The 27,464-nt window shown below is 42.5% G+C and overlaps 1 protein-coding gene across 3 annotated transcripts; it reads right to left on the bottom strand.

The window, feature by feature from the left end:
• Positions 1-575: 575 nt before the first annotated feature.
• On the bottom strand, positions 576-25,276 carry MTG2 (mitochondrial ribosome associated GTPase 2). Of its 3 annotated transcripts, XM_054982008.1 has the most exons (8): positions 25,127-25,276; positions 18,508-18,618; positions 16,667-16,858; positions 9,662-9,809; positions 4,665-4,780; positions 4,254-4,472; positions 3,523-3,661; positions 576-1,967 (listed from the first exon to the last, which is right to left on the bottom strand). In XM_054982008.1, the coding sequence occupies exons 3-8, from the start codon at positions 16,850-16,852 to the stop codon at positions 1,573-1,575; spliced, it is 1,203 nt and encodes a 400-aa protein (XP_054837983.1). In that variant the 5' UTR covers positions 16,853-16,858; positions 18,508-18,618; positions 25,127-25,276; the 3' UTR covers positions 576-1,572. The 3 variants fall into 3 exon arrangements, with proteins under 3 accessions (XP_054837983.1, XP_054837980.1, XP_054837981.1); XM_054982005.1 differs by lacking the exon at positions 18,508-18,618; XM_054982006.1 differs by lacking the exons at positions 18,508-18,618; positions 25,127-25,276 and adding an exon at positions 23,806-23,956.
• Positions 25,277-27,464: the final 2,188 nt, after the last annotated feature.

Raw genomic sequence — 27,464 nt, 5'->3', positions numbered from 1 at the left:
TGTAAGTGGCTGGTTTGGCAGTACCATTTCCATTTATGAAATATGGATGATGGCATGGCAGGTAAGTCCTACTTGTGAGGAGCAAAGCAACTTGGGCACAGGTGAGGGGGAATGTATGGAGATACTGAAATCTATTATCATGTCAGTAAGTTCTAAGGAACTTTAGACCACGTCCTTTTTTTAAAAAGCAATCTAATTATTTTCCAGAGAGGTTTCAATACATCATGGCACAGATTTCCCACAGAGACTTCTAGGACAAACAAATTGCTTGCCCCGCTTATCAGTGCCCATAACCACCAAGGCAGGTCCTGCTGCCCCAGTGGCTCAATAAACAGTATCACGACACAAACTGGAGCCCTGGATATCAAAAGAGGGAAAACATTTGCTCTTACACGCAAATATAAAGACGTTTTCTTTAAAAAGTATCCTCTGCAGAAAAATGTATACGTGAGTTCAAGGACTCAGAGGATTTATTTTAACATTTTTATCCAGATCTTCCTGGATAAACAACTAGACCATAATTACTTACATTTCTAATTGAAGCGAGTAGGGAAAAAAGAGATTTCACTTGACGGTGTTTTTTAAGGGCTTATTTCTTTATTGTGCTTCTCCAAGGCCTTGATTATTCTACAACAAATGGTACTCAATTTCACTCACTTAATGAGTTTGGATAAATGGAACAGTGGGTGCTGTAACATTAAATATCAGGAGGAAACCATGGTAAGTTCAGATCATTGAAGGGAATGTATAAACACAGGGAGCTGCAGAAATGTTATATTTCATACCTCAGTGCCAAATTATATATGTAGTTGGGTCTGGTTTCTCCACAGCCACATAGCAGCTGTGGGGAATGCTTGTTAAAAAAAATAAAGGAGAGCCCATTTGGGCTTAGAACACCACCATCAGGGGAGGATGGACTCTTGCCTTCTCCCTCAAGCCTTTTGCTTGTACCAAAACAGTGTTGGGGGGGTAGCTATTTCCCTGCTGTTGCTGCTCTACATGCACAGAATATCCCATGTGGAGCAGCAAAAAAGGGGTGCATGTGCCTCCTCTCCACACACTAGAACTGATTCATTGCAGGAAAACAGCTGGGGGAGTGAGGCAGGAGCTCTTCCCCGCCCTACTGCAACATTCTGAACTCAAACGGGCTCTCCTTTTTAACGGCCGTTCCTTGCAACTGCCGTGTGACTGCAGGGAACCCAAATCTCTAAAAAACCACATGTCTCGTTTGGCCTTTAGTCTGAATGGAAACGTGACTGCCTGGGTTGGGCAAAGGATTTAACTGAGGTTACAACTGTTAACATGAGGATATTTTCTGTTCCCAGAAGCCCATATTCAGTGTAACATACTGCAAACTAGATTGACTGAAGAACTGTTTAGGAATTCTCTTTTCTCTCACCTCCAACTTAGAAGAAACAACTTATTTATCTGCGTATGTCTTAAGCTTTGAGAGGAAAGAAAATCCTATGGTCAAGAGCTCAACAGACACAAGTCTTAAAATAATACAGATTTCCTCCCTTCCCCCTGGTTCCACCCACCTCAATGCAGTTCCTCTTGGAGCTTTGTTACCAGCTACCATTTTAGAGGTTTATGCTTCTGTGCTTCTTCAGTTTTTACATAATCATCATACAGTACTTTCAGATGTAAGAACAATTCCTCTAGATTTTCTCCTGTCAAAGCAGATAGGGGGATGACTCTGTGTTGTACCCGCTCCTTAAGAAGAGGTAAATTGCATTTAGACTGCGGAAGATCAAGCTTATTTCCAACGATAGCATGAGGCCTCTTCGACAAGCCTTCTTCATACTGCTCCAGTTCATATTTTAAGTCTTGGAGCTGAGTCCACGGCTCGGGCACAGAAAGATCCAGCACGTACAGAAGAAAGCGGCAGCGTTCAATGTGCCTCAGGAAGGCAAAGCCAAGGCCCCTGTTTGCATGGGCTCCTTTTATTATGCCAGGGATATCGGCAACTGCAAAGAGGTTGACGACAGCAATGTGAGTGGCACAGTTCTGGTAGTTTGAGAGGGTCACAAAAACGTGAAAACTGCCTACTGGGCAACAGCCCAGAAGACAACAAGCAAATGAACAATTACTTATGTAAGCATTTGACAGGCTGTTAGAATACACATACTTGATACGTGGTTACAGCTAAGGCTGTGCTTGTCCACAAAAGGGCATGCAGCATACTTCACTCCTGTTGTGCTTCCATGGTGGAATAGCAAACTTCTGATACATGCAGGGTAACCCACACTCTTCTTCAGCCATGGAGCTGCAGCCTGAATAGGCTTTTGCTCCATATTGTTCAATGTAGGGATATATAGCCGCCTGAGTGGACCAGTACAGGGCAGCAACAGTGAAGGACTTGCGTGGGGGACAACAAGGTCCTTTCAGCACAGGTACCCATTCTGATCTAGCAGTATAGGAAAGACTGTTTCTATCTGTTGGAAGAAATAATGCTTGGGTGTAGCTGGAGGCACCAACTGTTGGTGCAAGCCAAAGGGCAAGCGCCCAAAGGCTCTTGGCCCTCTGGCTCATGGTCTATGGCTTGTAGCCTGTGCCTTCAGATGAGCCAGCCAACGAACTCACGACCGGCCCAATATGAAGTTTGTTCTTTTGTAGGTTTACTTAAATTGTACTTTTTGTTGTAAGCCACTTGAAAGAAAAATGGGGCACAAATACTTAAATAAATGACAGCTGGGTAACTGTACATCATACAAGAAAGCAGTAGGAACCGATCTGTACTACAGTCCGGCAGCTGAGATGCCAGGAGACACACCTCCTTCTCCCACTGCCATCTCTCTTGGATAAAAGTGACACCAAGACATGCTGCTGGTTTGTTAGTATGTGTTCCATGTCTAAGCACTTCCCAGAGCATTTTGATCAACTACAGAACGTTTTTCACTGTAATCCACTTCAATGTGAAGCAAAGAGATGCTCTGTGGTCTCTATGACCCTGTTTGGTCTAGGACAGTGGTCTTTAACCTCAGGATTTACCTTTAATCCCCAGGAGGTAGCAGGGACTGACTGAGCTGCAAGCACGGGACACCCCAGTCAAGCGGGCACGCCGTCTCTGAACCTGCCTGTGCTAAAAAGGAATCCTCTCTGCCACTGAATAACCTCGCCTCATGCATGCATGGCAAACTACCCCGTAACAAAAAGTCTGCCAAGAAAACGTCGTGATGCAACGTCCCTCCAGAAATGCCTCGGTGCTTGCAGAGGGTACTACCTTTACCTTGCATGCAAAGAGACAAGGGAAACATGATACCCTTGATTGCTACACTTATGCCTTAACAGCAGGGCCTCTGAATGTGCAACAAAAAAGACAGCTCCCTGGGGTCTTGCGGCCCACTAGAGGGTCCCCAACCCAACCCATATCCAAGTATTACAGGGGGTATAGGCAACTTAGCAGGAAAAATCAGTCCTGTGAAGTTATCACACCGTTTATTCTTACTCTTTCAAGACGAAATGCTAACAAGCTCAATCAAAAACACTCAGCAATATTAGTGAATTTTAACAATGCCGTACCTGCAACTTGCTCATAGTTTTCATAATGGACGATGCCTACATGAGGATTTAAAGTTGTGAATGGGTAAGCCGCCACTGCCGGTTTTGCATTGGAGATGGCTCTTAACAATGAAGACTTCCCAGCATTAGGGAATCCTACCTGGAATGGAGAGGTTTAAATCAAGAGCCCGATCTGGATTATCTGAGAGGCACCCATCCCTGGCAACGCCACTCAGCCGCCCTCACGAGTTACCGTAAACCATTGGTTTGTGAAAAGAAAGCACATGCTGATTCTCATTCATACCCTACGTAATTCTGGGGGGCTAGAAAAGAAAAACCCAACTGCTTGGATGGCCCATGTACAGTTTAGTCAAGCCAATGTCCAGAAGTCCCATTCATTTTGTCACCGCCCTCCATTTCAAGTCAATAATGGCTAGATTGCATTTTTACAGTAAAATCCTATACAGAGTTACTCCAGTCTAAGCCCATTGACTTCAATGAACTTAGACTGGAGCAGCTCTGCATAGGATTGCACTGTTAGGCATTAGTGACAATACAAGCATGCAAATCAACAGGTCCAAGATGCCCCAAAAAGATGCCCGAAAGTCAAGAAGTGGGGGGCGGGGGAGTGAATTACTCCACATACCAAATTTCAACAAAACCCACATTCCCTAAAGAAGTCACGGAGATTCTTTCTCGACTTAAAAATGAAGTTTGGTTTCTCCAGACCTCTTAAAATAAAACACGCTCACCATCCCTGCATGGGCCATAGTCTTGAGTTCCAAATGTAGCACTCTTTCTTCACCTGGTTCTCCTTCAGTAGCTGTTTTGGGTGCTCGATTGTCATTGTCCAGGAAGAAACGATTGCCTTTCCCCCCAGAACCCCCATAGGCTGCAACATATTCTTCCCCATGGTGGTTGAGATCAGCCACAACTCTGCAATCCTCCTTCACCACAGTACCGATGGGAACCTTAAAAATACAGAGAGGTCTAAGCAAAAAAAAGACCAGGCTTCTGCAGTTTACTTATGCCTACATGCAAACAGAACCTTGGATACCATGCTGGGAAGTTCAGCAAACTCTCTCACATGCATGAAGTTAGACACCAGGAAAAGGACCCAACTCCGTATATACTTTACCCAAGAAAAAACAACAGCTACTTACCTTAATGTAAATATTCAGACCAGCAGAACCATAACAGTTTTTGCTTCCCCCTTTTTCTCCACTGATACCTCGATAGATTGGGAGAACTGAAGACAAGGATCTGATTTGCTGATCCACTGTAAAACAAGATTCAACACAGTAAAAGAAACCAGATATATTTTTCAGTGATTCCCCGACGATGTCCAAGACCCACCAATAATTCCAGAGGCTTCTGTGGCTATTCCAGTGATGGATACTGGGACAAAACAGTAAAAGGACTTCTCGGGTATTCCTCATGCTCTCCTTTGTAAACGTTATTAAGATATTAATATGTTAAAGGTAAAGGTAGTCCCCTGTGCAAGCACCGAATCATTACTGACCCATGGGGGGACGTCGCATCACGACGTTTTCTTGGCAGACTTTTTACCATTGCCTTCCCCAGTCATCTACACTTTACCCCCAGGAAACTGGGTACTCATTTTACCGACCTCGGAAGGATGGAAGGCTGAGTCAACCTTGAGCCAGCTATTTGAGCCCGGCTTCCGCCAGGATCGAACTCAGGACATGAGCAGAGCTTGGGCTGCAGTTCTGCAGCTTACCACTCTGTGCCACGGGGCTTCTTTACTGCCTTTACTAACATATTACTGAACATTAAAATGAAACTGAAAGTGAAGCATGTGAAAAGATAACATTATTACTGGAACCAAAATATAGACTCACTCACTCTCTCATATTCACATAAACAAACTCTCTCTCTCTCTCTCTCTCGGAATCTCAAAAGGACAGACTGGAATTTGCAAAGTTAAATTTTGTTACGTTGGAGCTTCAGGAGGAGTCACTATTCCACATCACTTACTCTACATGGATCTGCCATTTTCAGCTCCTAAACACGACTCCTTTTCTTGATTCTACCTACACTGCGGTTCAGTTTGATTTTCTCATTGGCCATTTCCACACATGTTGAATAATGCACTTTCAATGCACTTTCGCAATCCTTTTGAAGTGGATTTTTTGTTCTACACATGGAAAATCAGTTTCAAATGTTCACTAAAGAGTATTGAAAGTGGATTATCCAACATGTGTGGAAGCAGCCTTTGTTAGTCAATCTCTCCCATTTCCAATTTAAGCCTTTTGTATTCCTCTTGCATCCTGCTACCAATTTGGTATTTTTGGCATGCAAATATGATCTTGTTTATCTACTTCGGACTTCTTTCACTGGACACGCTTTCCAGGGGAGAATTGTGGTTAGAATGTCAGACTCAGACATGGGAAACTCAGCATCGGCTCTCCATTTTGCCATGAAGATGGATGACCACAGGCCAATCTCCGTCTCTCAGCCTAACCCACCTCCTGGTTAAGGGGAATGATGCACAAACTAAAATAGAGAGGAAGACAAGTCTAGTTATTTACTCTGGTTATCTTTTTGTTACGTTGGTTCGTGGTTGCGTATTAAGTTCTTCCTCTAATTCATCTCTGAACTTTCTTCCTTACTGCTTCTTATTATGGAATTATTGGCAACCGATATTCAGCGAAGTTATTATCTTCCATTCTTTCAATACATCTCAAAACTCATCTATTTAAGCTACCCTGTGGCCAAATTGTTACGGTTTTATTTTTGATATTCTCCTTTTTTTCCTCCAGGTTTTAATTACTTTGTTTTTGTTATCTGTATTAGATTTTAACGTCTACCTGGGCAGTACCCATTTTCTGATGTATTCTGTATCATGCCCAGTAGTTTTGGGTGCTTAACAAACATTATTACTATTATTAAAAACAGACAGCACTGCTAAGCTCCTTAAGATGGCATTTTACAACAAAATGGAACTGAGATTACTGTACCCATAAGTACATAAGGAGCTTAAGAAACTTTCTGGAATGCAAATTAAAATGTAAGAATGACAAATGTTGCCAGAAAAATAACCACTAAACATTTTACAGCATTTTGTAAATGGTTCAGCTTTCAACTTTTAAAAGAATAGCTCATCTTTGTGTGTAAAGGACGTCTCAACTATAATAGTTTTGCTTTTCATTTGTGTAGAAACTGGCTTTTCAAAGCCACAATTTCAACATAATTGCTGAGCAGAAACTATAGAGACATATTTGAGTTCAAGTGTTTGAGTTATGCAATTATCTTCCAACAGCGAGTTAAGTAAAATGAGAAGTTGAGCTCATCACACCAAGAGTTACTTCCCAAACTCCAAAGCGCTTTAAGCCAATGTAGGCACCATTAGCTTAATTTAGGCATGTCATGGGCACAGAAGTTTAGAGATCCAGCAGGAGGGCCACTAACGAAGCAAGCCTACGAACACTGATAAGGAAAGAGGCCCCACTGAACAAAAGGAAAACTACGCCTAAGCATGCATCACAATAGGGCTCCATATACTCGCCACAGGCCACGCATCAGGACAGAAATTTTAGGATACTGCAGTATGCACATTTAATGAGGACTTGCTGCTGGGTAAACATGCACAGAATTGCACTGGCACTAAGTCCTTTTTGGATTAAAGGAAGTAGGTGCATCTAGACACTATCCTGAACAATGGAACAACCTGCCCACGTTCATTCCGCCAATTCTGGTAGCAATTAGGACTGCTTCACATATTATGAACAGAAGATACTGCCATTTAACAAATCGTACGAGGTGTGTACGTAGACCATAACCAGACACTTCTGCGTGGAGAAATCAATCACGATAGTTTGTGCCCACATTTATTCTGAGAACCCACCACAATAAGACCACCTTCTTCCCAGTTGCCTTTTGGAGACATCCTGCCTTGTAAAACCAACAAGCACATTCAAGGCTGTTTTCAAGTATCTTCTACGTTGACTCTCAAGAAAACTATTCTATCCCGTTCAGGCTCTTATGCTGCTCTCACTGCCCCAATACTGAAGCGCATTCTGGAAATATATAATAAAAGATGTGATACTACTAGTTTTTGCCTTCAAGAGGAAAATGAATAACAGTTGACTTTCATGAATGAAAGCAAGGGCATAGAGATACGTTTTATAATAATTCCACAAAGTAAACCTTGTATTCACTCTCTGGGATCTTTATGGCTATTAGAAGTATTTCAAAGTAGCCAATTCAAACTAAAGTGTCATCGAACTGGATTGTGCCTTCTTTGCAGTACAACGTTCGCTGAGAAAAGGCATGTTCATATTTGCCACTTTCTCATCTGTTGCTCTGTCACTTAGCTTTGAAATATGAACCACTAATCACAGGTACTAAACACTGTTTAACCAGAAGAAATTTGTTGCCGTCTTTCAAGAACAGTAGTTACCTACAAAGCCCTAAATGGCCAGGGATTATGGTACTGAAGGGCTACCTACTCTCATACAAATATGCCTATTAGTTAAAGAGTGGCTGACGCTTTGTTATTATTATTTTTTATTATTATTTATTAAATTTATAGTCCGCCCTCCCCGCAAACGGGCTCAGGGCGGATTATAACATACAGAAAAAATACATTGATAAAACAGTAACATCAAATAATCATAAGAACCAAATTCAGCAGTATAAAAACAAGCTCTACACCAAGTTCCTAACATCCCAGATTGGGATTCCCTTCACCCTTCCCTGCAGTCCATAAGAAAAAGAGAGGGGGTGGGGGATGTGAGTTGGTGCACAATCACCATTCCTACATGGGGTAGATGACCCATATTGCACCCCCCCCCCAACTAGTAGGAGACAGGCAGGGAGGCTAATTGGTGGATCTGAATACTGGCCTCAACCATATGCCTGATGGAACATCTCTGTCTTACAAGCCTGCCGAAAGGACACAAGGTCTTGGCAGGTCCGAGTATCCTCTGACAGAGAGTTCCACCAGGTTGGGGCCAGGACCGAAAATGCCTTTACCCTGGTCGAGGCCAGTCAAGCCTCCCTAGGGTTAGGGACCACCAATAGGTGTTTTTGTGCTGATCTAAGTGTTCTCCGGGGTACATATGGGAAGAGGCGGTCCCTCAGGTATGCCAGTCCCTGTCTGTTTAGGGCTTTATAGGTTAAGACCAAAACCTTGAACCTGATCCGGAACTCCACAGGGAGCGTACCGTGAACTCCACGGGGTGTACCTGTCAGGACACATGCAGCAGCATTCTGGACCTGCTGCAACTTCCGGGTAAGACTCAAGGGGAGCCCTGTGTAGAGTGAGTTACAGTAGTCTAATCTGGAGGCGACCGTTGCATGGATCACTGTAGTTAGGTCACGGGTTGAAAGATAGGAGGCAAGTTGCCTGGCCTGCCGAGGTGTGTATACCCTCACTTTTGGAAGTGGGGTGGGCAATTAACAGGGACAGGGTCTTTTTTAATGTGGCATCTTGATTCTGAAACTGCCTCTCCACAATGAATCACTTGAAGTTAAGCCTACCGGGCACTAAGTCTCAAGTGAAAGCCTCCTTGTTCTCCAAAAGCCTTTTTGTTGTTGTTCTGCTTTTGCTGAGCTGATTAATGGGCCAACAGAGAATGCTGCTAGTTTTAAGAATTAATTGCTATTTTTTTGGTCTATTAGTTGTATTGTTTAGTATAGGATTTTGATTTTTCTTTTTTTACTGTTTCAACTGATTCATTTTAATTGTTCTTAATTGGAAGCAACCTCCAGAACAATAGTAGGAATGCAAGGGTCAGAAGTAGACTAAATAAAATAAATAAACACCTTCCATGGATATCCACACACCCAATATCCATACCCGATCTTAGGGATCCCTGAGATTGATGCAGAAGAATTGTTTTTATCTGTCTCATTTTGTTACACAGGGAAAGGCGAAGCAAGCAGACAAGAACTGCTTATCTCAAAGATGCAGTCATCACAGATAAGCTTACAGCAGAGGTTGTTTGCACTTAACAGTGTGTGGGGGGGGGGTGGAATCAAGAGAGAACATACTTGTTTGTGCTCCTCTCAGGTATCGCCCCCCCCCCCCCAGCTCAACTCTGAGAAAAAGTTAGCAAAGAATTCAGACAATTTCACAAGAACAGCCACTTTCAAAATTGAAAGGATTGGCACAAAAGATGTATTATTCTCTTACCTTTCAAGATAACATGCCCTCCATCTCCTCCGTTTCCACCATCAGGACCTCCATATATTTTTCTAGGTTCGCTGTGAAAACAGCTAATCCCATCACCTCCCTTTCCTGCTATCACATACACTTTCCGATGGTCTACAAAGCATCGGGTCTGCCACAGAGAAAAACAGATACAGAAGCAAATCGAGATACTGCTGGAACAAATTCTTAAATTCAGATATCTTCAACTGTAATAATAATCAAGCTATATTGATAATCAACCTATATTTCATTCATAGTCCTAGGCAGATAAAATTATTTCCCCAACATTTATTCCTGAGATCTTCAACTAATGAATCTTATCAGGTGTTGGGAATGACCCTTCTCTACTCGAGACCCTGAAGAGGCACTTCCAAGTTGGAGCAGACAAAATTAAGGGAGATGAACAAACAGTCTGAATATAAAGCAGCATCACACATTCATATTTATACCTAACACACATGTTGGTCAAACCATGCCCCAGATATTCGTCTTGTCCCTTCCTATCAGTTTTCCAACAGCGGGTGAAGATTTTGTTGTTCTGCCTAGTGTTTATTCAATGATTCCTCATTCCTGCCTTGTCTGGGGCATTATATATATAAGCCCTGTTCTTACCATGTATTTATTATATTTTGTTATTTAGCAGCCTTGATGGCCTTGACTGGGCAGAAAGGTGGGATATAAATATTGTAAATAAATTAAAATAAATAATAGTCATGTACTATGAAGGCTTGGTCCCTCCAGGATATTTCAGGCACCTCGGCTAAGTTCTCAGTAAGAAATAAACCTGATCCCACCTTCAAACGTTTTGGTAATTTAGTGCAAAGGATGAAATTACAAGTTAAGGAAGCAGGTGGTTCTGCTTCAGTGACAACTATTTTATGTGACAGAAAAGTAGGAGAAGGGGGCAGGACTTCCATAATTCCCTTCATAACCATCAAAGAGTCATTTTTCTGAAGCTCGTTTTTCTGAATTGATCTTCCAGATCAAATTGGTACTTGGTACTTCAATTTTATTAAAATAAATATATTTGACTACATATATTTCATTTTTTTTTTGCTGTATTTGAGTTATGCTACCCCTCAGGTTACACTTAAGATTCACTGTCCAAAAACATCGGGCAACAAACTTGCTTAGAATTATACATTAAGTACAAGTCTTTAAGACAATTTTACCCATCTCTAAGACAGCTCAACCTAGGGGCAAGAATTACAACATGCCATATCCATTTCACTTGCAACTGCATTTGCCGCGGCCGAGTGTCTCGCAATGAGCACAAAGGACAGACAGGCACTCCTATGCTATCGGAGCTGTTGGGCACTTGAAAACTGAGGGCACAAGGACATCATCTGCCCATCCCACCACACGTGTTCCCTTGCAGAAAGTGTTGTTGCCTCCGCAAACAGTTGCAAAGTGAAGCAGACCTTACACAACACAAATGGTCTATCAATTTACTGCAAGAAACAGCTGTGTAATTTGGGTGAGGTTAGGGTGAACGCGAGTGCCATGTAGTATGAAGCAGCTCTGAGGGTGACCAGATGCAGGGAGGAAAGGGTTTTTGGGGCTGCTTACAATGTAGAATGTGGAAATCCATACCTCCTGAAATTCAGACATATCGGAAGCCTTTGTATCTGATCAGTCAAGTAAATGTCACAGAATATGAGGAAAATGTGCCGAGAGCCCAGAAGGTAACAGAATTTGACTTAGTTTGACTTCAACAACACACAAAATTATCTGACATTTTGGCTCAATCATGTGGGCACACTTCTTTAAGGCTGGGACTGACAGTCACTATACGCGACAATAACTGAACTTGCTACCAATATTTTGCATGTTCTTTTTTGAGATTATAAATATAAACCAGGAACAAATAATGTAGGCAGTGTTGTCTAGTATTTTATTTTCCCAGGATGTAAGCTTTTTATTTGTATTTTAAAATATTGATTTTCAAGCCATGTTCTAAGGAACCTTGAGGGCTCCTTGGAAGGTTCTCAGAGGTCCCTCAACCAGAAGGGTGGTAATAGCAAATAGGCTTCCCTGACCTGCTTGTCCAGTATTATCTTTCCCAGCAATGTACTAATGTGGGAGAGCATTGGTTATGCGCAGAATGCACTCTTGATTCTCTGGGACCAACAATGAGGCCAATCGCCTAACTGCACTCGGAACACACTCAAGAACTGGGGCTCCATGTTGGACATACAGCTGTTCTTCAGCAAACAAAGAGTGTATATTGAAAGGGCAGTCCAAGATAGAAAGCTTTCAAACCTTTGCTCTAGTATATCTGAGCCGTAAATGGGAGACAGCGTAAGCAGGAATTGGCTGTCTGTCACAGTGCTCTCTAAATGAAGCCAGCTCCTGGACAAGAGTAACCAGCATTTAAATTTAAAAACTGAGGGACAGAATGAAAGTTCACTAATGATCCCAAAAGCTATACGGCCCAGTAGTTATATTAAGAGAAAAAGAATCTGCTGTCGAGTCGCAACCGACTTATGGAAACTCCATCCATGGAGTGTTCCAGGCAAGAGCTGAGCAGAAGTGACCTGCCATGGCCTTCTTCTCTCTTTTTTTAAATTTTTTTTTTAATTTTTAACATCTAAAACAGTAAACTACAAAAAACTACAATAGTACAAGGGGAAGAAAAGAAGGAAAAAAAAAAGGAGAGGGGGAAGGGGGGTGGAAGAAAGGAGAAGGCAACATACAAACACTAAACACTACACTTCAATGCTTTCCCTTCATACTGCCATAATTGAAAAAAAGCTTAATAAAGTAATGATGGAATGGTTAATCTTACAAAATACAAATTACAGTTCAAATTAAATCTCCCCCCCCCCCCCCCGGGCGCCATGGCCTTCTTCTCCATAGCAACCCAGGTCTTTTTTGGTGGTCTCCCATCCAAATAGTAATAGTGGTCAATTCTGCTTAGCTTCCAAGCTTTTTTAAAAAATTCAATTTATATACTGCCCTTCAGGACAACTTAATGCCCATTCAGAGAGGTTTGCGAAGTGTGTTATTATTATCCTCACAACGATCTCCCTGTGAGGTAGCTGGGACTAAGAGAGCTCCAAGAGGCTGAGACTGACCAAAGGTGACCCAATAACATAGTAATATTTGATTCATATACCACCCTTCAGGACAATTTAATGCCCACTCAGAGCGGTTTACAAAGTATGCCATTATTATCCCCGCAACAAAACGCCCTGTGAGGTGGATGGGGCTGAGAGAGCTCTGGAAGTGCTGTGACTGACCTAACGTCACCCAGCTGGCTTCAAGTGGAGGAGTGGGGAATCAAACCTGGCTCTCCAGATTAAAGTCCTGCCACTCTTAACCACTACACCAAACTGGCTCTCAAAGCTTTCAAGTTTTGATGAGCTTGGGCTATTACTGTATCTAATCAGCTCTTCTTCTTGCTGTAACACAGGCAAATAATTGCTGTCTTCTCCGGTCTTGATTTTTTTCCCTCATAGTTGAATCAAGAGAGAATGGCAGTAGCTAATCTTGCAGCAACACCAAAGAACACTTTTTTTTTTAAAGCTCAAACAGCTGGAAAGGGATTGTTTATCATATGAGCAGTCTGACAGACAGGTCCACTTTTTGGACACGGAAAGTAATGCAGGCTTAGAGCATACAAACAAAATGCAGATGACCAGCTGTGCACGCAAGTGCTGACAGCATTTAAAACATCACCTTTCCCCAATTTACGTAGCATCACCAAGTGGCTAAAACTGAAAACTGCTGCTTCAAATTACTTAGTTTCGGGTGGATAGCTGTGTTGGTCTGCAGTCAAACAGCTCAGGAACACTAACAGAGCTTATATCCTGGAAACCTGGTTGGTCTTTAAGATGCTACGATTCTGGACTCTAATCTTGCTGTTAAATTACTTCAAAACAGAACAAGAAAACCTTGCCTTTGCTATGTCCGTTGTTGACTAAAGTATTTATAAAGCCAGTCACTTGCAATGAACTAACGTCAATAAAATTTCTCTGTCCCTGTGAGGTGCCTCCTCCACTGGGGCTGATGCCCGATTTCCTGCCAAGCTGACCTTGGCCTACCCAGGCCTCAGTCTAGAAAAGCCTACGGATGGATTCCGTCACCCAAACCCTTCTTGTAGCTCGATTCCCAGGAGCCCAGACCCCTCAGCACTCTGTCCTGGCACTCCTCCCTGGACTGGTGCTGGAAGCCTCTTTTATCTGCTTGCTCCCAATTAACAACTCCAGCTCCAACCTCTGGCCCGGGGCTTGTGCTGTTGACTGGGCCAAGGGTTGCAGCACCATCTTGCCCCATGTGCAGCTCCACCCCCACAAGCCCTTCCCAGGTCTTCTACCAGCAAATGGCTGGGTGGTACCATGGGAAGTTCCTGGCCTAAGGCTCCTCCCCTTGGCTGGCCTCGCCAAGATGCCTGGGCCTCTCCCTCCCTCGCTAGAGATTCCTTATGAGGCTCTTGGCTCTTGCTGAGTCGGGCTAAGGCTTGACCCAGCAAGGATCATCTGGGCGCTGGCTGATGATGTCACCGACCAGCGCATCTTTACTTGCAGTCCAGGAAGGCTTGTGGCTGGCTTGTTGCTGCTAGCTGCCTACTCCATCTCCCAAGGCCTCCTCTGACACTCTGCAAGGCTCAGTGTGGGGGTGGGGGTGGCTGCTCTGCATCCAGTGGGATTCATGGGACCAGATTTCTAATTGCAAAGTGACTCCTGTCATCTCAACATTGATAAACACTATGGTATTTTGAAGCACTAAGCACTTTGTCCAAATTGAAGGCCAATCAGTACTAGCTAAAATTCACTTCTGTCCATGGGATGGGCTATGATCTGGGCACAGCTTCATCCATTCACAAAAGTAGGATACACAGGGCCATCACTATTTGACTAAAAAGCAAGTAGAAAGAGGCCGTGGCGTGGTATACAGCGCATGTTTCTCTTGCAGAAAATATCAAGTGCACTCATTCATATCTCCACTTAAAACGATTTCAGGTAGCAAATACTGAGAAAGACCATGAGGGGAGAAAAAAAGCTTAGCTTTGACACAAGCTGGCCTTGCAAATCACCCCCGATTCTTTTATCACATGGAACTGCTAGGACCAGCTTACTCTGGAACTTTCTACAATATTGCTTATTATTTGCACCCACAAAACAGAGACAAGAAAGAACATTAAGAATGGCAGAGATATGCAACACTAATAATTAATCAGTAATTATTATAGTGTAGCATGTATTATTAGAGAATTGTGAACTGACTGACCCTATTCATTAATTCCTGGTGAACTGAGTAAACCAAGCACATATTCAAGTTGCTGAGAATTCAATCAACAGGCTTAATAATACTGCAAAAGTCAACCAACTTAAAGTAATATTGGGACCCTTTTATTTTTATATGTAACAGCCAGTGTGGTGCAATGAATACAATTATGCGCTTGGGATGAGAATTAGGTTCAAATTTTTGTTGAGCTACTCAGATCACTGAATGCCTTAGGATATCAGTTATCTCACAGGATTGCTGAGAATAAAATGGGAGAAAACCCACATAGAATCAAAGCGTTGAAAGAGGTCTTACAGGCCATCTAGTCCAACCCCATATGGCTGGACTATGATACCCAGAGTTTTTAGGAATAAGGGTGGGGCACAAAGACAGTAAGCCAATAAAGATACCGTATAGTCCTATTCTATCACGTTTATTCAAAAGCAAGTCTCACTGAATTCAATGGGACTTACAAGTAGAGATGGGCACGATCCGCATTACGATTGAAAAAAACCCACGATAATGGCAATCGCGTGACTGGGACCCGGCGGATTGTGCTCGGCCACGGCCAACGATGCAGCGATCGGGGGGGGGGAGGGGGGGCTGGATCAAGGTGATCGTGCTTGGATTGGGAAGCCAGACACTCAGGCGCCAGCAATCTATTCCCCTGGCAACGGAGTCAGGGAAATGCCTGAGCTGTGTTTGCCCTCCTTCTGTCGCCCTGGAAACCCGAATGGAAGCCCAGCTTTCCTTGATCAGCAGGGCTTCCTTCCAACCATGGAGCAGCAAAGCAGTCACCAGTTGGGAGAAGATAGCCAGGGGAGGGAGGGGGAAGGGGGTGTTCTGTAGCCATGGGCACTCCAATCTCATCCGTGCAAACCCTGATAGGCAGCTCTGACGGCCAAACACAGGCCAGACCCCCCTGCCCGCCGCCGCCATCACCTACCTTCCCACATAGCTGGGAATAGCAGCGCACCCCGCTTTGGCCTCCACGATCCACAGCTCGGGAACGGGAGATGATCAGTGTGGATCGTTTATTGGGGATCGTCGCCGGCACTGATCCATGATCAGCTGGATCGTTAATTTATTTTGGATTGTGCCCATCTCTACTTACAAGTAAGTCTGCATAGGTTTGCCTTACCAAATCTGTATACAGAGTTACTTCTCAAGCCAATTTATGTAACGTAGGCAGGTCTGCATCTTGAAAATACTTGTAAGCAGCACATCTAATGAAATAAAATACTAAATAAATGAAAAGCATGGCTGATACGCATTTTTAAATCTATGGGTTCAATACAATGCTTGATTCCTGCCAAAGGACGGGGGTAATTTTTAGCAGTTCTCCCTTCCCACTGCAGACTCCCACATCACAATCAGTGCTGCTCCCAGAAAGGTCCTGAGAATTCACAGGGGAAGCATTTTACTGGGCTGCATCAGAAGCAGAAGGCACAAAAGTTCCATGCTGTGAGCAAAGCTCCATCTTCAGGGACTTTGGATACAACTCAGTATGTGTAATATACAACCACCACACGAAAAGAAAAATCCAAAGCTCTATATCAAATGCTTAATCACAGCTTTAACTCATTTTTTCCTGTATTCTCCTTAAATATACAAAGGCCTTCTAGTCATTTTGTTACAGGAAAACTGAAGCAGAGAAGTCCAAAAGACAGTTAATAAAAGGAGAAGAATTATTCTCTCACAGTACCACATGCTTGACATATGATTTGTTACTGCTCTGAGCATTTGTTCAGAATTTACCAGCTTCTTTTCCGAAATGTTTCTTTTATGTCCCAACCGCCGAGACTTGGAACACTTTGTACAAGTTGTGCTAAAATTCCGGGGCCAGTTCTGAGCCTGTTTTTGCAATAAGCGACTGAGTATGTACGAATAGGTGGGTCTGCATCTGCTTTTCAACCAAGCCCCAAGGATTTTCACTTGCAGCATTCTGGCCTAGAACAGAGAAGAAAGCAGTGTCCAGAACAAGGTAACTGAAGCACGGACGTGTCAAGAGGAAGAAATGCATAATTGTAAACAACACAACTCTGAGTACAAATTCCGCCTTGAAAAGAGAAACCATGCACAGTTGTTCCTGTTTCCAATGTGCAGCAGTTGCCAAAGGGCCAGGAAATCAAGCACACTTAACTTTGATGAATTGCTGTCCTCCAACAGCATCCTCACAAACGCTTTAGTTACCGCAGAGCTCCCTCAAATCAGACCTAACGTTTTCTGACTGCAATAAAGATACCTTTCTTTCTCTCATCCAAGCACTAATCTTATATATCTTACCCAGAAACCATTCACCAGATCAAACTGGCGAGTTGAGAATGTGGGTTGAAAGCAGTTGGACTTTGGCAAATAGTGAAAATAGCTGTGTGGGTGATCTCATCTTTCATATAGAGAAGCTACATTTTATCATATCCCAGCATAATTAAGAAACAGAACTCAAAATGCTTTGGCTACTACAACCACCTGCTATATAAATAGCTATATTTACAGCTTAATGCCCCCCCTAACAATCTGATTCTAAAATCTTTTGTATCATTCTGACCATGTGACACCCCTCCTTAAATCACTGCATTAGCTCTTTGTCCTCTCCACGATTTAGAATGCATTCCTTGTCCTTACCTTCAAAGCTTTTCATGATCCCCCTCCCATTAACTTTCAGCTGTCATATCCCAACATAACCTTCACTACTCCCACTCCACCATCCTCAGCCATGTGAAGGTCTCTTTTCCCCTCAAAGGACTCTGCCCGCTCTCCCTAGTTGTCCCACATGCTGGGAACTGCCTCCTAGAAGACCACCATGATGTCCCCTCTCTCACAACCCAGAAGCCTATTTTGCAGCTCAGGTGCTGAGGCCCCAAGGTTAGAGGCAAGGCCGAGCATTCCAGCGAATTAAGCTTTCTGATCCAGCTCTGGTCCCCATGGGAAGACGGCACATGCTCAAGGTAATTCTCTTGATGTCACTGCTGGTGTCAACCTCACATGCTATTGCAAGGCACTGATTGGTTGGAGAGATCTACCTGAGTTGCTAGGTAATTAGGAATAAATTGCAAAAGTCAATTTCGCTTTTCATGTTCTTCGGCTGCTCTGACACCTCTGAATTACATCTTTGACCTGATGCCTTGGACTTAAGAAACTTTGATGCAGACTAAGAAAGATATGAGAAATCTGCAAGTTACCATCATGCCATCATTTTATGCATATTTATAATAAACAAAATATTATTCATAACAGTGTGGTGCTCCTGTGATCCCTGGTTTCAGTCTTAACTGGTGCCATGACCAAATGGATCCAGCTACCTTGCTAGCTTTGTAATGTTAGTAGAAACACAGCAGAACTGACTCTTAGGTAACACCGGGTAAAGATGGAGGCTTGTCTCCGTCAGTCTCTGGGCTAGGGCTGCTTGGGGGAAACAGTGGCAGCGATACCACTGCTGCGCTCACAGGGTGTTTGGTTAGGAACCACATTTTCATCGCTGGTTCTACTGACTCTCCCGCACTTGCAGGTTTCATTTTCTTTACACAACCTGCTCCTGACTATTTTAAGCATCTTTATTTATTTATTTATTTACATTTTTTATAGTCGGCCTTTCTCACCAGAACTCAAGGCGGATTACACAGAGTAAGTCAATACAATCAAGAGGATGGGACATCCAACGAACAACGCAATAGGACCTGTATTACAGAAATCTACAATCAACCAGAAATCTGAAAACAGAAGCAAAAATGTAAGTATTAACATGCTCTGTTAAATGATGCAAAAATTATACAATGGGGTCCTACTTACAACAACAGGTGGCATGAGCTGTACGCAGGAGTACAGACTACAGTCCTAAACCTTTACCCAAGTAGCAGTCTGTCTAGTACAATGCTACTACCTGTGTAGAAAAGCCCTCTTAATTAAAATCTTGTAACTGAATCTAACACATTTCCCTCTCTGTTTTTTTCATAGTTCACCTCCTCCCTTATGTCGAATTTTAGACTGTAAGCTTGGGGCAAGGACCTGTCTTCTTGTACACTGTACAGAGCCACACACATTGATGGTGCTATATAAATAATATTGGAGCTTTTTAATAACACGCTTTCCCTAAGAGCTTAAAGTACTTCAGATATATTATCAGTAGCTGTTACAATAATCCTGCAAGGTAGGCCAATGTCATTATCCCCAAATTATAGAGGGGGCTGAGAGAGAATGGCTTGCTAAAGGACACAATGACTTCACTGCTGAACTGGGATTTCAAACAGGGACTCCTCAAGTTCACATTCTTAGCCATCACCACAGATGCGTAGCAATTCACCCCCCCCATGTTTAATTCCCCCCCCCCCCCAGAAAATTTTCCATTTCTAAAGATGCCACTGCCAATACATTACTAAGCAAGCAGGGCAGTTTCAAAGTTGTAATTAACGTTTTTAGGTTATTATTCCTAGTAGTGTATGCCATGTTAAATCAAAACCAAAGTGAATCACCAATCGGATATGGAATGACCAAGTAATGCAAGTGTTGCTACATGAGGCAACTATGAAACTGAGGTGCCCCAGTGACCTCTATGGGTGAGAATTCTGTTGAAATAAATGAGTGGACAACGATATCCACTGCATATCATGTCAAAATCTTTAGCCGTGCCAAAATGAGTCTCTCTTAACAGTTTTCAGCCCCTTTGAGTTTTTTTCTTATATTTAAACAATGTAACAGAATACGTGCTTTATCATCCTTAAATGTTTACAAGTTCTTGTTTGATAAAAAGAATTTCCAGGAAAAGCTTTAAATTTGTTTGAACATAACATCTAGACAACATCTGATGTGCGGCAAAAAACCTCAAGTGTTTCAATGTCAAGTATTTGTTACTATTAGGATGTTCCATTAACATGGGGTATTTTTAAAAATTCTGTTTACATGCTAAATCAGATCGTGCTCGTGTCAGGACATTGGAAAATATTCTAATTCATTTTTTCCCAGAAAATTCACAATGTTGACCATTACACTCAATTTTATCACCTTATCCAGCTCATATGCACTGGACTGGCATACAGAAGCTTTGCAGAGGCAAAGTAAATATTAAGCGATTTTATTTATTTAATTATTTATAGTCCACCTTTCTCGCTGGGGTTCAAGGTGCATTACACAACATAAGTCAACACAATCAACAGGATAGGACATCCAATAAATAATGCAATGGGATTTGGATTGTAGATCAGGGGACAAACAGCTGTTGGTGGTCCCTGGCCCCAAGGAGGCCCGCCTAGCCTTGACTAGAGCCAGGGCCTTTTCGGTCCTGGCTCCCACCTGGTGGAACGCTCTGTCTGCTGAAATCAGGGCCCGGCAGGACCTACTATCCTTTCGCCAGGCCTGCAAGACAGCCTGAAAAAAGGGGTGTATAAAATCTTAACCCTCCCTGTGAAGGCTGTCCACCATCCTATTTTAAATATGTTTTAATACACTGTTGTTTTAATGTAGATGAATTTTTATTGTATTTTAACGTGCTGTTATCCGCCCTGGGCCCGCTCGTGGGGAGGGTGGAATAGAAATTTGAAAATAAAAAAATGTATTTGGAATCTACCAGATATCTGAAGCGAAGCATAAGTATTAACATGATACCTTAAATGATGCAAAAAGTACACAATAGGATCCTACTTACTGCACAGAAAATACGAACTATACACCGTAGTATACAGACTACTGTCCCTAACCTTTTAGGTACAGTCTTGTATACAAGTACCTCATAGGGATCTACAACCAATCACGGAACCCTGATAAGCTGGGGTGGAGGGGTGATTCACACATTAATTATAAGACATACATTTTTTTTAAAAGTGTAAATGTGACAAGCACATGTTTGCAAATGTAAGTAAAATGAAGTTTCAGCAGAATCTTATGCATGTTTACTTGAAAGTAAATCCCTCTGAACCTAGTTTTTGTCTTCCATTCAATGTTTTCACAGCCCAGGCTATTAGTCTCATGCCCCTCCACGCTTAGATCACACTTAGAATCTTCCTCACCTAGCAGAGGCCATTTGTTATTTAAACAGCACCTATGTATACATCACTGACAATTTCATAAGGAAAATGAGAGGTTTCTGCCTGAAAGAGGTTACAACCTATAATTCAACACAGTTGGAAATACAACTGTGGAAAGGAAAGGACAGAGAAAAACGATGTGACTAAATGCAGTTATGCGTATTTTGGCACACTTATAGATGATAGGGGGGGCAGGGATCAAGTTATGAATCTGCAATTCTGGCTAAGGATCTGAAAGAGGAGAAACAGGGCTTATCATACAGTTCATGTTCAAGTTCATGTCCACCCCAGACTAGCTTTCAAGAAGCAGGCAAGGCATCCTAAACAGAGAGTCTAGTCAAGTATTATTTATATACTACCATCAATGTGTGGCACTTTACAGTGTAACATAAACTAAAAGAAGTTTTGCCTTTGGTGACTGTTAACATCTAGTGCTGATTTTACTGAGGAACTACATCTAGAGGCTGGTTGGGGGTGTCCCTTGGACTTGCTGTTGTCACAACACAGTGTTGTGAAAAAGCTTGCTGCAGCCCCCATGTTCCTATCTCCTAAGAATGGTTAACCATAGCTTTTCTTGTCTTTTTTTCATTTATTAAAAATATTTATATCCTGCACTTTCAGCATAATAGCTACCAAAAGCAGATTCCAATATCTAATTATCAAGAGAATAAAACAAACAAAAGTCCTTCACATAAGCAACTGAACAAAGCAGCTGCATTAAGATATGGCAACAGGCAATAACAATAAAACCGGTACTTCAAACATTAAAACCAGCATTTTTCTTTTAAGATTTATATATATTTCTATATATGTACATAAGATTTCATTTAGAATCAATGGGGTATAGCAATGAGAGTAACAAACTAGAATTAGGGATGTAAATTATTAAACTATCTGGATTCATTTATCTATATCTATATCTATATCTATATCTATATCTATATCTATATCTATATCTATATAAAGACAAGTGTCCTGACTGACTCATCACCCAGCCCAAACCCCTGGACCTAGAAACATGAAATTTGGGGAGAACATTCCTTTCATGATGTAAATACCCACTAAGAAGGGATTTTAAGAAATTCGCCCCCAAGGAGGTAAAAAGGGGTAAAATGTGTTTTCCCAAAGGATACAGCTTCCCTGTATGGCTGACAGGCTGCTGCCTGCTTGCGCCCCTGCCCACTGCCAGCTCAGCCACTCTTACCTGATTGGGCCAGCTTTTCAAGGTCATTTGCATATGCGGGCTGATTGGGGCTCACAACATTCCACACCTCATTCCCTGCCCCCCCTCCCAAGACAGTTGGAACACAGAGATCATTTGCGTATGTAGACTGATTGGTCCTCCTCACTCCTGACATTCTAAACAGTATGCAGTGGCTAGTGGGAATCATTGAATGTGTCCTGAGGTAAAATGCACCTCCAAGTCTTCTCCTAAAAGTTCACTAGGGTTGCCAATCTCCCTGTGAGGCCTGGCTTTCCTGTGTGGCTGGCAGGCTCCTACCTGCTTGCACCTCCCCCCCCCCTGTGATTGGTGAGATGTGGTACTCTGTGCTCTGAGGTAAAAATCTTACATACCCGTAAGTATTATAACTGGATTTAAAGTAGTTAAATACTGTAGCGAAGCATGAGTACCAAACTAGTCATTTATATATATTTCTTTTTAAACAGTAATGCCAACAATGAGAAGTCTGTTATTGAAAAGAGAAAGCACAGGATCTGCTCAGTTGAGCTCACTCCCTGTATCTGAGGCTATTTCTAATTAATGTTTAAATGATAATTTTAATAATTTAAATGGTTGCTTTTAGAAACACAATTTACTTCCCTAACTAGAATCTGGGACACCTGGATTCAGATCCCCTTTAACCATGAAGCTTTACTGATAACCCTGGGCCAGTCACTGTCTTTCAGATTAATTTACCTCAAACAGCTGTTGTGAGGATAAAATAGAGGACTGGAGAACCATGCTACTGTGAGCTTCTTGGGGGAAAGATTGGGATTAAATACACACACACCCTTTTAAAGCCATTTCAGGTACAAACATTAAAAGAAAACCAGGATATAAATCATTTGCCTCAGGGATAGACTGTAAGAGTGAGATAGAAAAGTTTCAGATATATTTCAATAATAAATTTTCTTATGGGTTGTGAACATTTTTCACACTGCTGTGGGAGCTCACTGGTTGATTTTGGTACAGTCAAACACTTGCAAACCCAATGTACCACACAGGATTGTTGTGAGGATAAAAAAAGAGGAGGGAAGAACGTAAACCAATTCAGGTCCTCAATGGGACGAAGGTGGAATAAAGATGAAGTAAATAAAATAAATAAAATATTTTTTGTCAGTCTATGTTGTGGTGATAGTTTTTCTGACAAGCACTTATGGGCTAAGATGTACTTGGGTGGGCAGCTGTGCGGGTCTGCAGTAGAACAGCAGGATTTGATTCCAGGGACACCTCAGAGATAAACAAGATTTTCAGGGTGTAAATTTTGGAGAGTTGGAGCTCCCTTCTTCAGACAGTAGAAGTGGGTAGTTGCTGTTTGCTGTGTAAACAGATTGGTAAGCTGCCTGAGGACCCTTTTCAAGGGAAAATACTGACTATTAATATTTAAATAAATAAAATAAACACATACATAAACAGCCCTGATCTGGATAGCCCAAAGGAGCCTGATATCGTTAGATCTCAGAAGCTAAGAAGAGTCAGCCTGGGTTAGTAATTGGATGGGAGATGTCCAAAGAAGACCAGGGCTGCAGGAGCAGGCAACAACAAACCACCTCTGCTAGTCTTTTTGCCATGAACCCCCCACCAGGGGTTGCCAGAAGTCACCTATGACTTGAGGGCACTCTCTAGCAGCAATAGTAGGTAATGGAAAAGACCTCTACCTGAGACCCTGGAGCGCCTGCCACTGAGTCACTCCATCTAATAACTCTCGCACCACTTCTTCCTGTCAAATGTCTCTGATGTCAGAAGACTTCTTGTTATGTGCTGTAGCTTTGTAGGTCCTATGCTCCCTGAGGGTGGGAGAAGGTAAATGAACTCACATATAGGTTCTTCTGAAATCCTGGTTGGGATCAGAGAATGACACTGTCATAAACACAATGTTTATCAGTATATCTAATTTTTAACATGGCTAAATCTGTGAATGCCCTGACCTGAACAGCCCAAGCAAGCTTGATCTTGTCAGATCTTGGAAGCTAAGCAGGGTCAGCCTTGATTAGTAATTGGACAGGTGACTTCCAAGGAAGACCAGGGTTGTAGAAGTAGACAATGACAAAACACCTCTATTAGCCTCTTGCCATGAAAACCCCAAAGGGGGTCACCATAAGTCAGCTATGACTTGAGGGTAGGATTTCATTCATGTTCATCCATACATAAATAAAGCAAGTTGTTTCAGAAAACAGGCTTTGGTTCATCAATAGGGTTACCAACTGCCTGGAGAAAAATAAATGTCCAGTCACTTTAACAGAAGCTTTTGTGTGTTATGTGCCATCCAGCGGCTTCTAACTTATGGCAACCCTTGGTGGAACGTTATTTACCTCCATACCATGAAAAGCTTCAGCTGACCTTTCCCACACCTCAAGCCTCTATAAAAAGGCCAAGATATTTTCCTGCACGGCTGTTGGCAACCCTTTTGAATGGAAATAGTTCACATTTATTGAATACTGGAACTGTCACCCAGCATTTACACAAAGACTGAAAGGAACAGGATCTGTTGCTGCAGTCTAAACTGTGTGCTTTGGAAGTACATTGCATTACAACTAATTCTGTACAAAGTACATTGTATTATAATTGATTCTGCATCATAAGAAATAAAATAATTAATAAAATAATTTTTAAAATTAAAATAAAGAATAAGCTTTTATTATATTACAATAAACTGTATGCTTTGTTAGTATACTGCATTATAAGTGATTCTGTATAATAAAATAAATTAAAAATAATAAGCTACGTAAAGGTTAGATCCCTGCCCCAATGAGCAACCTCTCTCAACCAAAGAGTAATAAGATTTGGGAGTGCTGGGAAGAGGAAGAATAAATGCCACTCGCACGCCGCTCAGTTTTTCCTCTTTCCCGCGTCTCCACTATTTACATAAAAATTATTTTTATCATGTTGTGATTCTATAAAAAAATAAACCTCCCCGAATGTCTTTTATAGTAGAAAAACCGACGAATAAATAAATGTACTTTAAAAATCATATCTCACCCACGCCTCAGCCTACAACGGCCATTTTTTGATGAGCTTTGCTATTGGATGGCCGAAGGTCACGTGATCTAACGTAAAATCCGCTCGCCGCATTTTTTTTGACGGTTTCACGGTAGCGGGGCGGACAGAACGCAAAGACGTCATCCTCCGCCTTTCTTTCCTCTCGCTACTTTACTGCGCAGGCGCAGCTGTGTAGTAAGAGGGGAGCGCTCGACTTGACATCAAGTACGCATGCGCGCCGACCGGCTAACGAACCCTACGCCCTGTTGTTTGCGTCTGTTTCCAGAGTAGCGTCATTTCTCCACCGCCCCGAGATTGGTGACGGAAGAAAGTTAAAGGATTCTGATTGGCTGAGGGAGCAGGGGAGGCGGGAGAAGAGTCAGAAGAAGAGGAATGGGTTTACGCCTTTAAGTTACTGCCAACTTTTTTCTGGCAGGGCTTCTGTGCGCTGCAGTATCCTTTATAAGGTTGCCAATTTTGGCTTGGAGATTTGGAGGCAGTGTCTAGGAAGGGCAGAGTTTGGGGAGGGGAAGGCGATCAGTGGGGATGTGATACAATTGAACCTGCCTGCCAAAGCTGCCATTCTTTTCCAGGGGTACTGATCTCCAGAGTCTGAACGTCATTAAGTTGTAATTACAGCACAACTCCACGTCCCACAGGGTAGTTGGCAACCCAGTGTTACAAAACTGTCGTCTTTTCCTCCTCCTTGCAATTCTGTAAGCCTCAACATCACTATTTCTGTCTTACAAAATTTCACATGCAGTGAGGAAAATGGATAGGGAAAACGTTTTTTGTTCCTGTCCCATAATCCTCGAAGGACCCAATTAAGTTAATGGATAGGAAAAAGGAAGTACTTCTTTTACTTGTTTAACTATTTATAGTCTGCCTTTGTTGCTGAGACCCGTTGGATTACACAATGCAAGTTCCTATAATTATAATATAATCAACTGCTAGGACATCTCATTCCTTGATATTGATTGTACTAATCTCACACTAATCAGCCTTGAGTCTCAGCCAGAAAGGCAGACTATAAATGACATAAATTTAAATAATAGCTACCAGGAGAATTTATTGCCAGTAAATGTAGTGATGTCCACAAGCTTTAAAAGGAGAATTGACCGATTCCTGGAGAAGTCGATTCAAGGGAATCTCCATATTCAGCGGTAGCAGTAAGCCTGTGAATAGCAGTGCTAAGTGGCAACATTTGACTCTCCAGGGCAGCTGGTGATTGGCCAGTACGTGAAACCGGATGTGGGACTAGATGGACCACCCATCTCACCCAACAGGGCTCCGATTTTCTCCTTGCTTTACTTCTTAAAGGGGATGCTGGAGATGCTAATGGTGGAATCATACAACACCCCCCTCCCCTGTTTTTCCTAGTGCTTAAAATGAGTATTCCAGTTCACAACCCAGTGCACTGCCTAAACTGCAAGTGATTCGAGAAGGCATTTAGTCCTTATGACTAGCAGCTGAGTGGTAGACAAGTCATACAGATTTCTTTGCAATAGTGATGTTTCTTTTTATATCCTTGGCCCCTTCTATTAAATGTTATGGGACATGGTGGGGGGAGATGCTAGACCAGTAGACCTTTGGTATACTCGAGCAAGGCAACATTTCTAGAAACGGGGATGAGGGAAAGGAGAGAGGAGTAGACATATAAAAAAAGGTAGGTGGAACTATTAAACCATTGGAAAGTAGAGTTACCATTGTCTTTCTGATAGGCTCTGAAGATTTAACACGCCAGTTTTTCAGACTAGTGGGTCTCATCTTGATCTGAAGTGCAGCCTCCCAGTGAGGGTTGCCAACTCTGGGTTGGGAAATTCCTGGACATTAGTAGGTGGAGCCTGGGGAAGGTGGCATTTGGAGACGGCAGGCAGCTCAGCAGGGTATCATGCTATGGAGGTCTGCCCTCCAAGGCAGTTCAATTTACTCCAGGCTAACTGATCTCTGTAGATCAGTTGGAGTTCACGGAGAACTCTGAGCCCCACCTGGAGGTTGGCAACCTTAACTGATGCTGTTGCAATTTTTTCTGTCAGTGGGGAAACGGGGGTATAAAGAAAGGGAGCCACGCACAATTAGGTGGGTCCATCTAAAATGGCAGTTGCTAAACACTCAGCTCTAGCCGTTGGTGTTAGCAGTGGATGGCTGCATGAAGCTGCAAAGAGTGGGAGAGCTTTAAAAAGTTAAAAACCAGAATCCTGTTGACAATTGGAGAAATGATGTTTGGGTTTGAGTGTGATTGGTTTGGAGAGGATGTAATGTGAAACAGTGGCCAATTGTGCTCCATGTTGAGAAACCACCTTTCTGCATTAACCAGGTGTCGTTCAGCCCAAGCTTC

This window comes from Eublepharis macularius, chromosome 5 (genome assembly GCF_028583425.1).
Source record: "Eublepharis macularius isolate TG4126 chromosome 5, MPM_Emac_v1.0, whole genome shotgun sequence".
NCBI classification, from domain to species: Eukaryota; Metazoa; Chordata; class Lepidosauria; order Squamata; family Eublepharidae; genus Eublepharis; species Eublepharis macularius.
Note: the sequence above shows the minus strand (reverse complement) of the source record. Positions and strands in the feature narration are given on the sequence as shown.

Bases quoted from the DNA above. Each gene is read 5' to 3' on its own strand.
- MTG2 (XM_054982008.1), bottom strand. From the start codon at position 16,852: ATGCTGCAAGTGAAAATCCTTGGGGCTTGGTTGAAAAGCAGATGCAGA. The intron at 9,810-16,666 runs GTAAATTCTGAA...TCTCTGTGGCAG, and splicing joins ACATTTCGGAAAAGAAGCTG to ACCCGATGCTTTGTAGACCA. The intron at 3,662-4,253 runs GTGAGCGTGTTT...TCTCCATTCCAG, and splicing joins CTATGGCCCATGCAGGGATG to GTAGGATTCCCTAATGCTGG.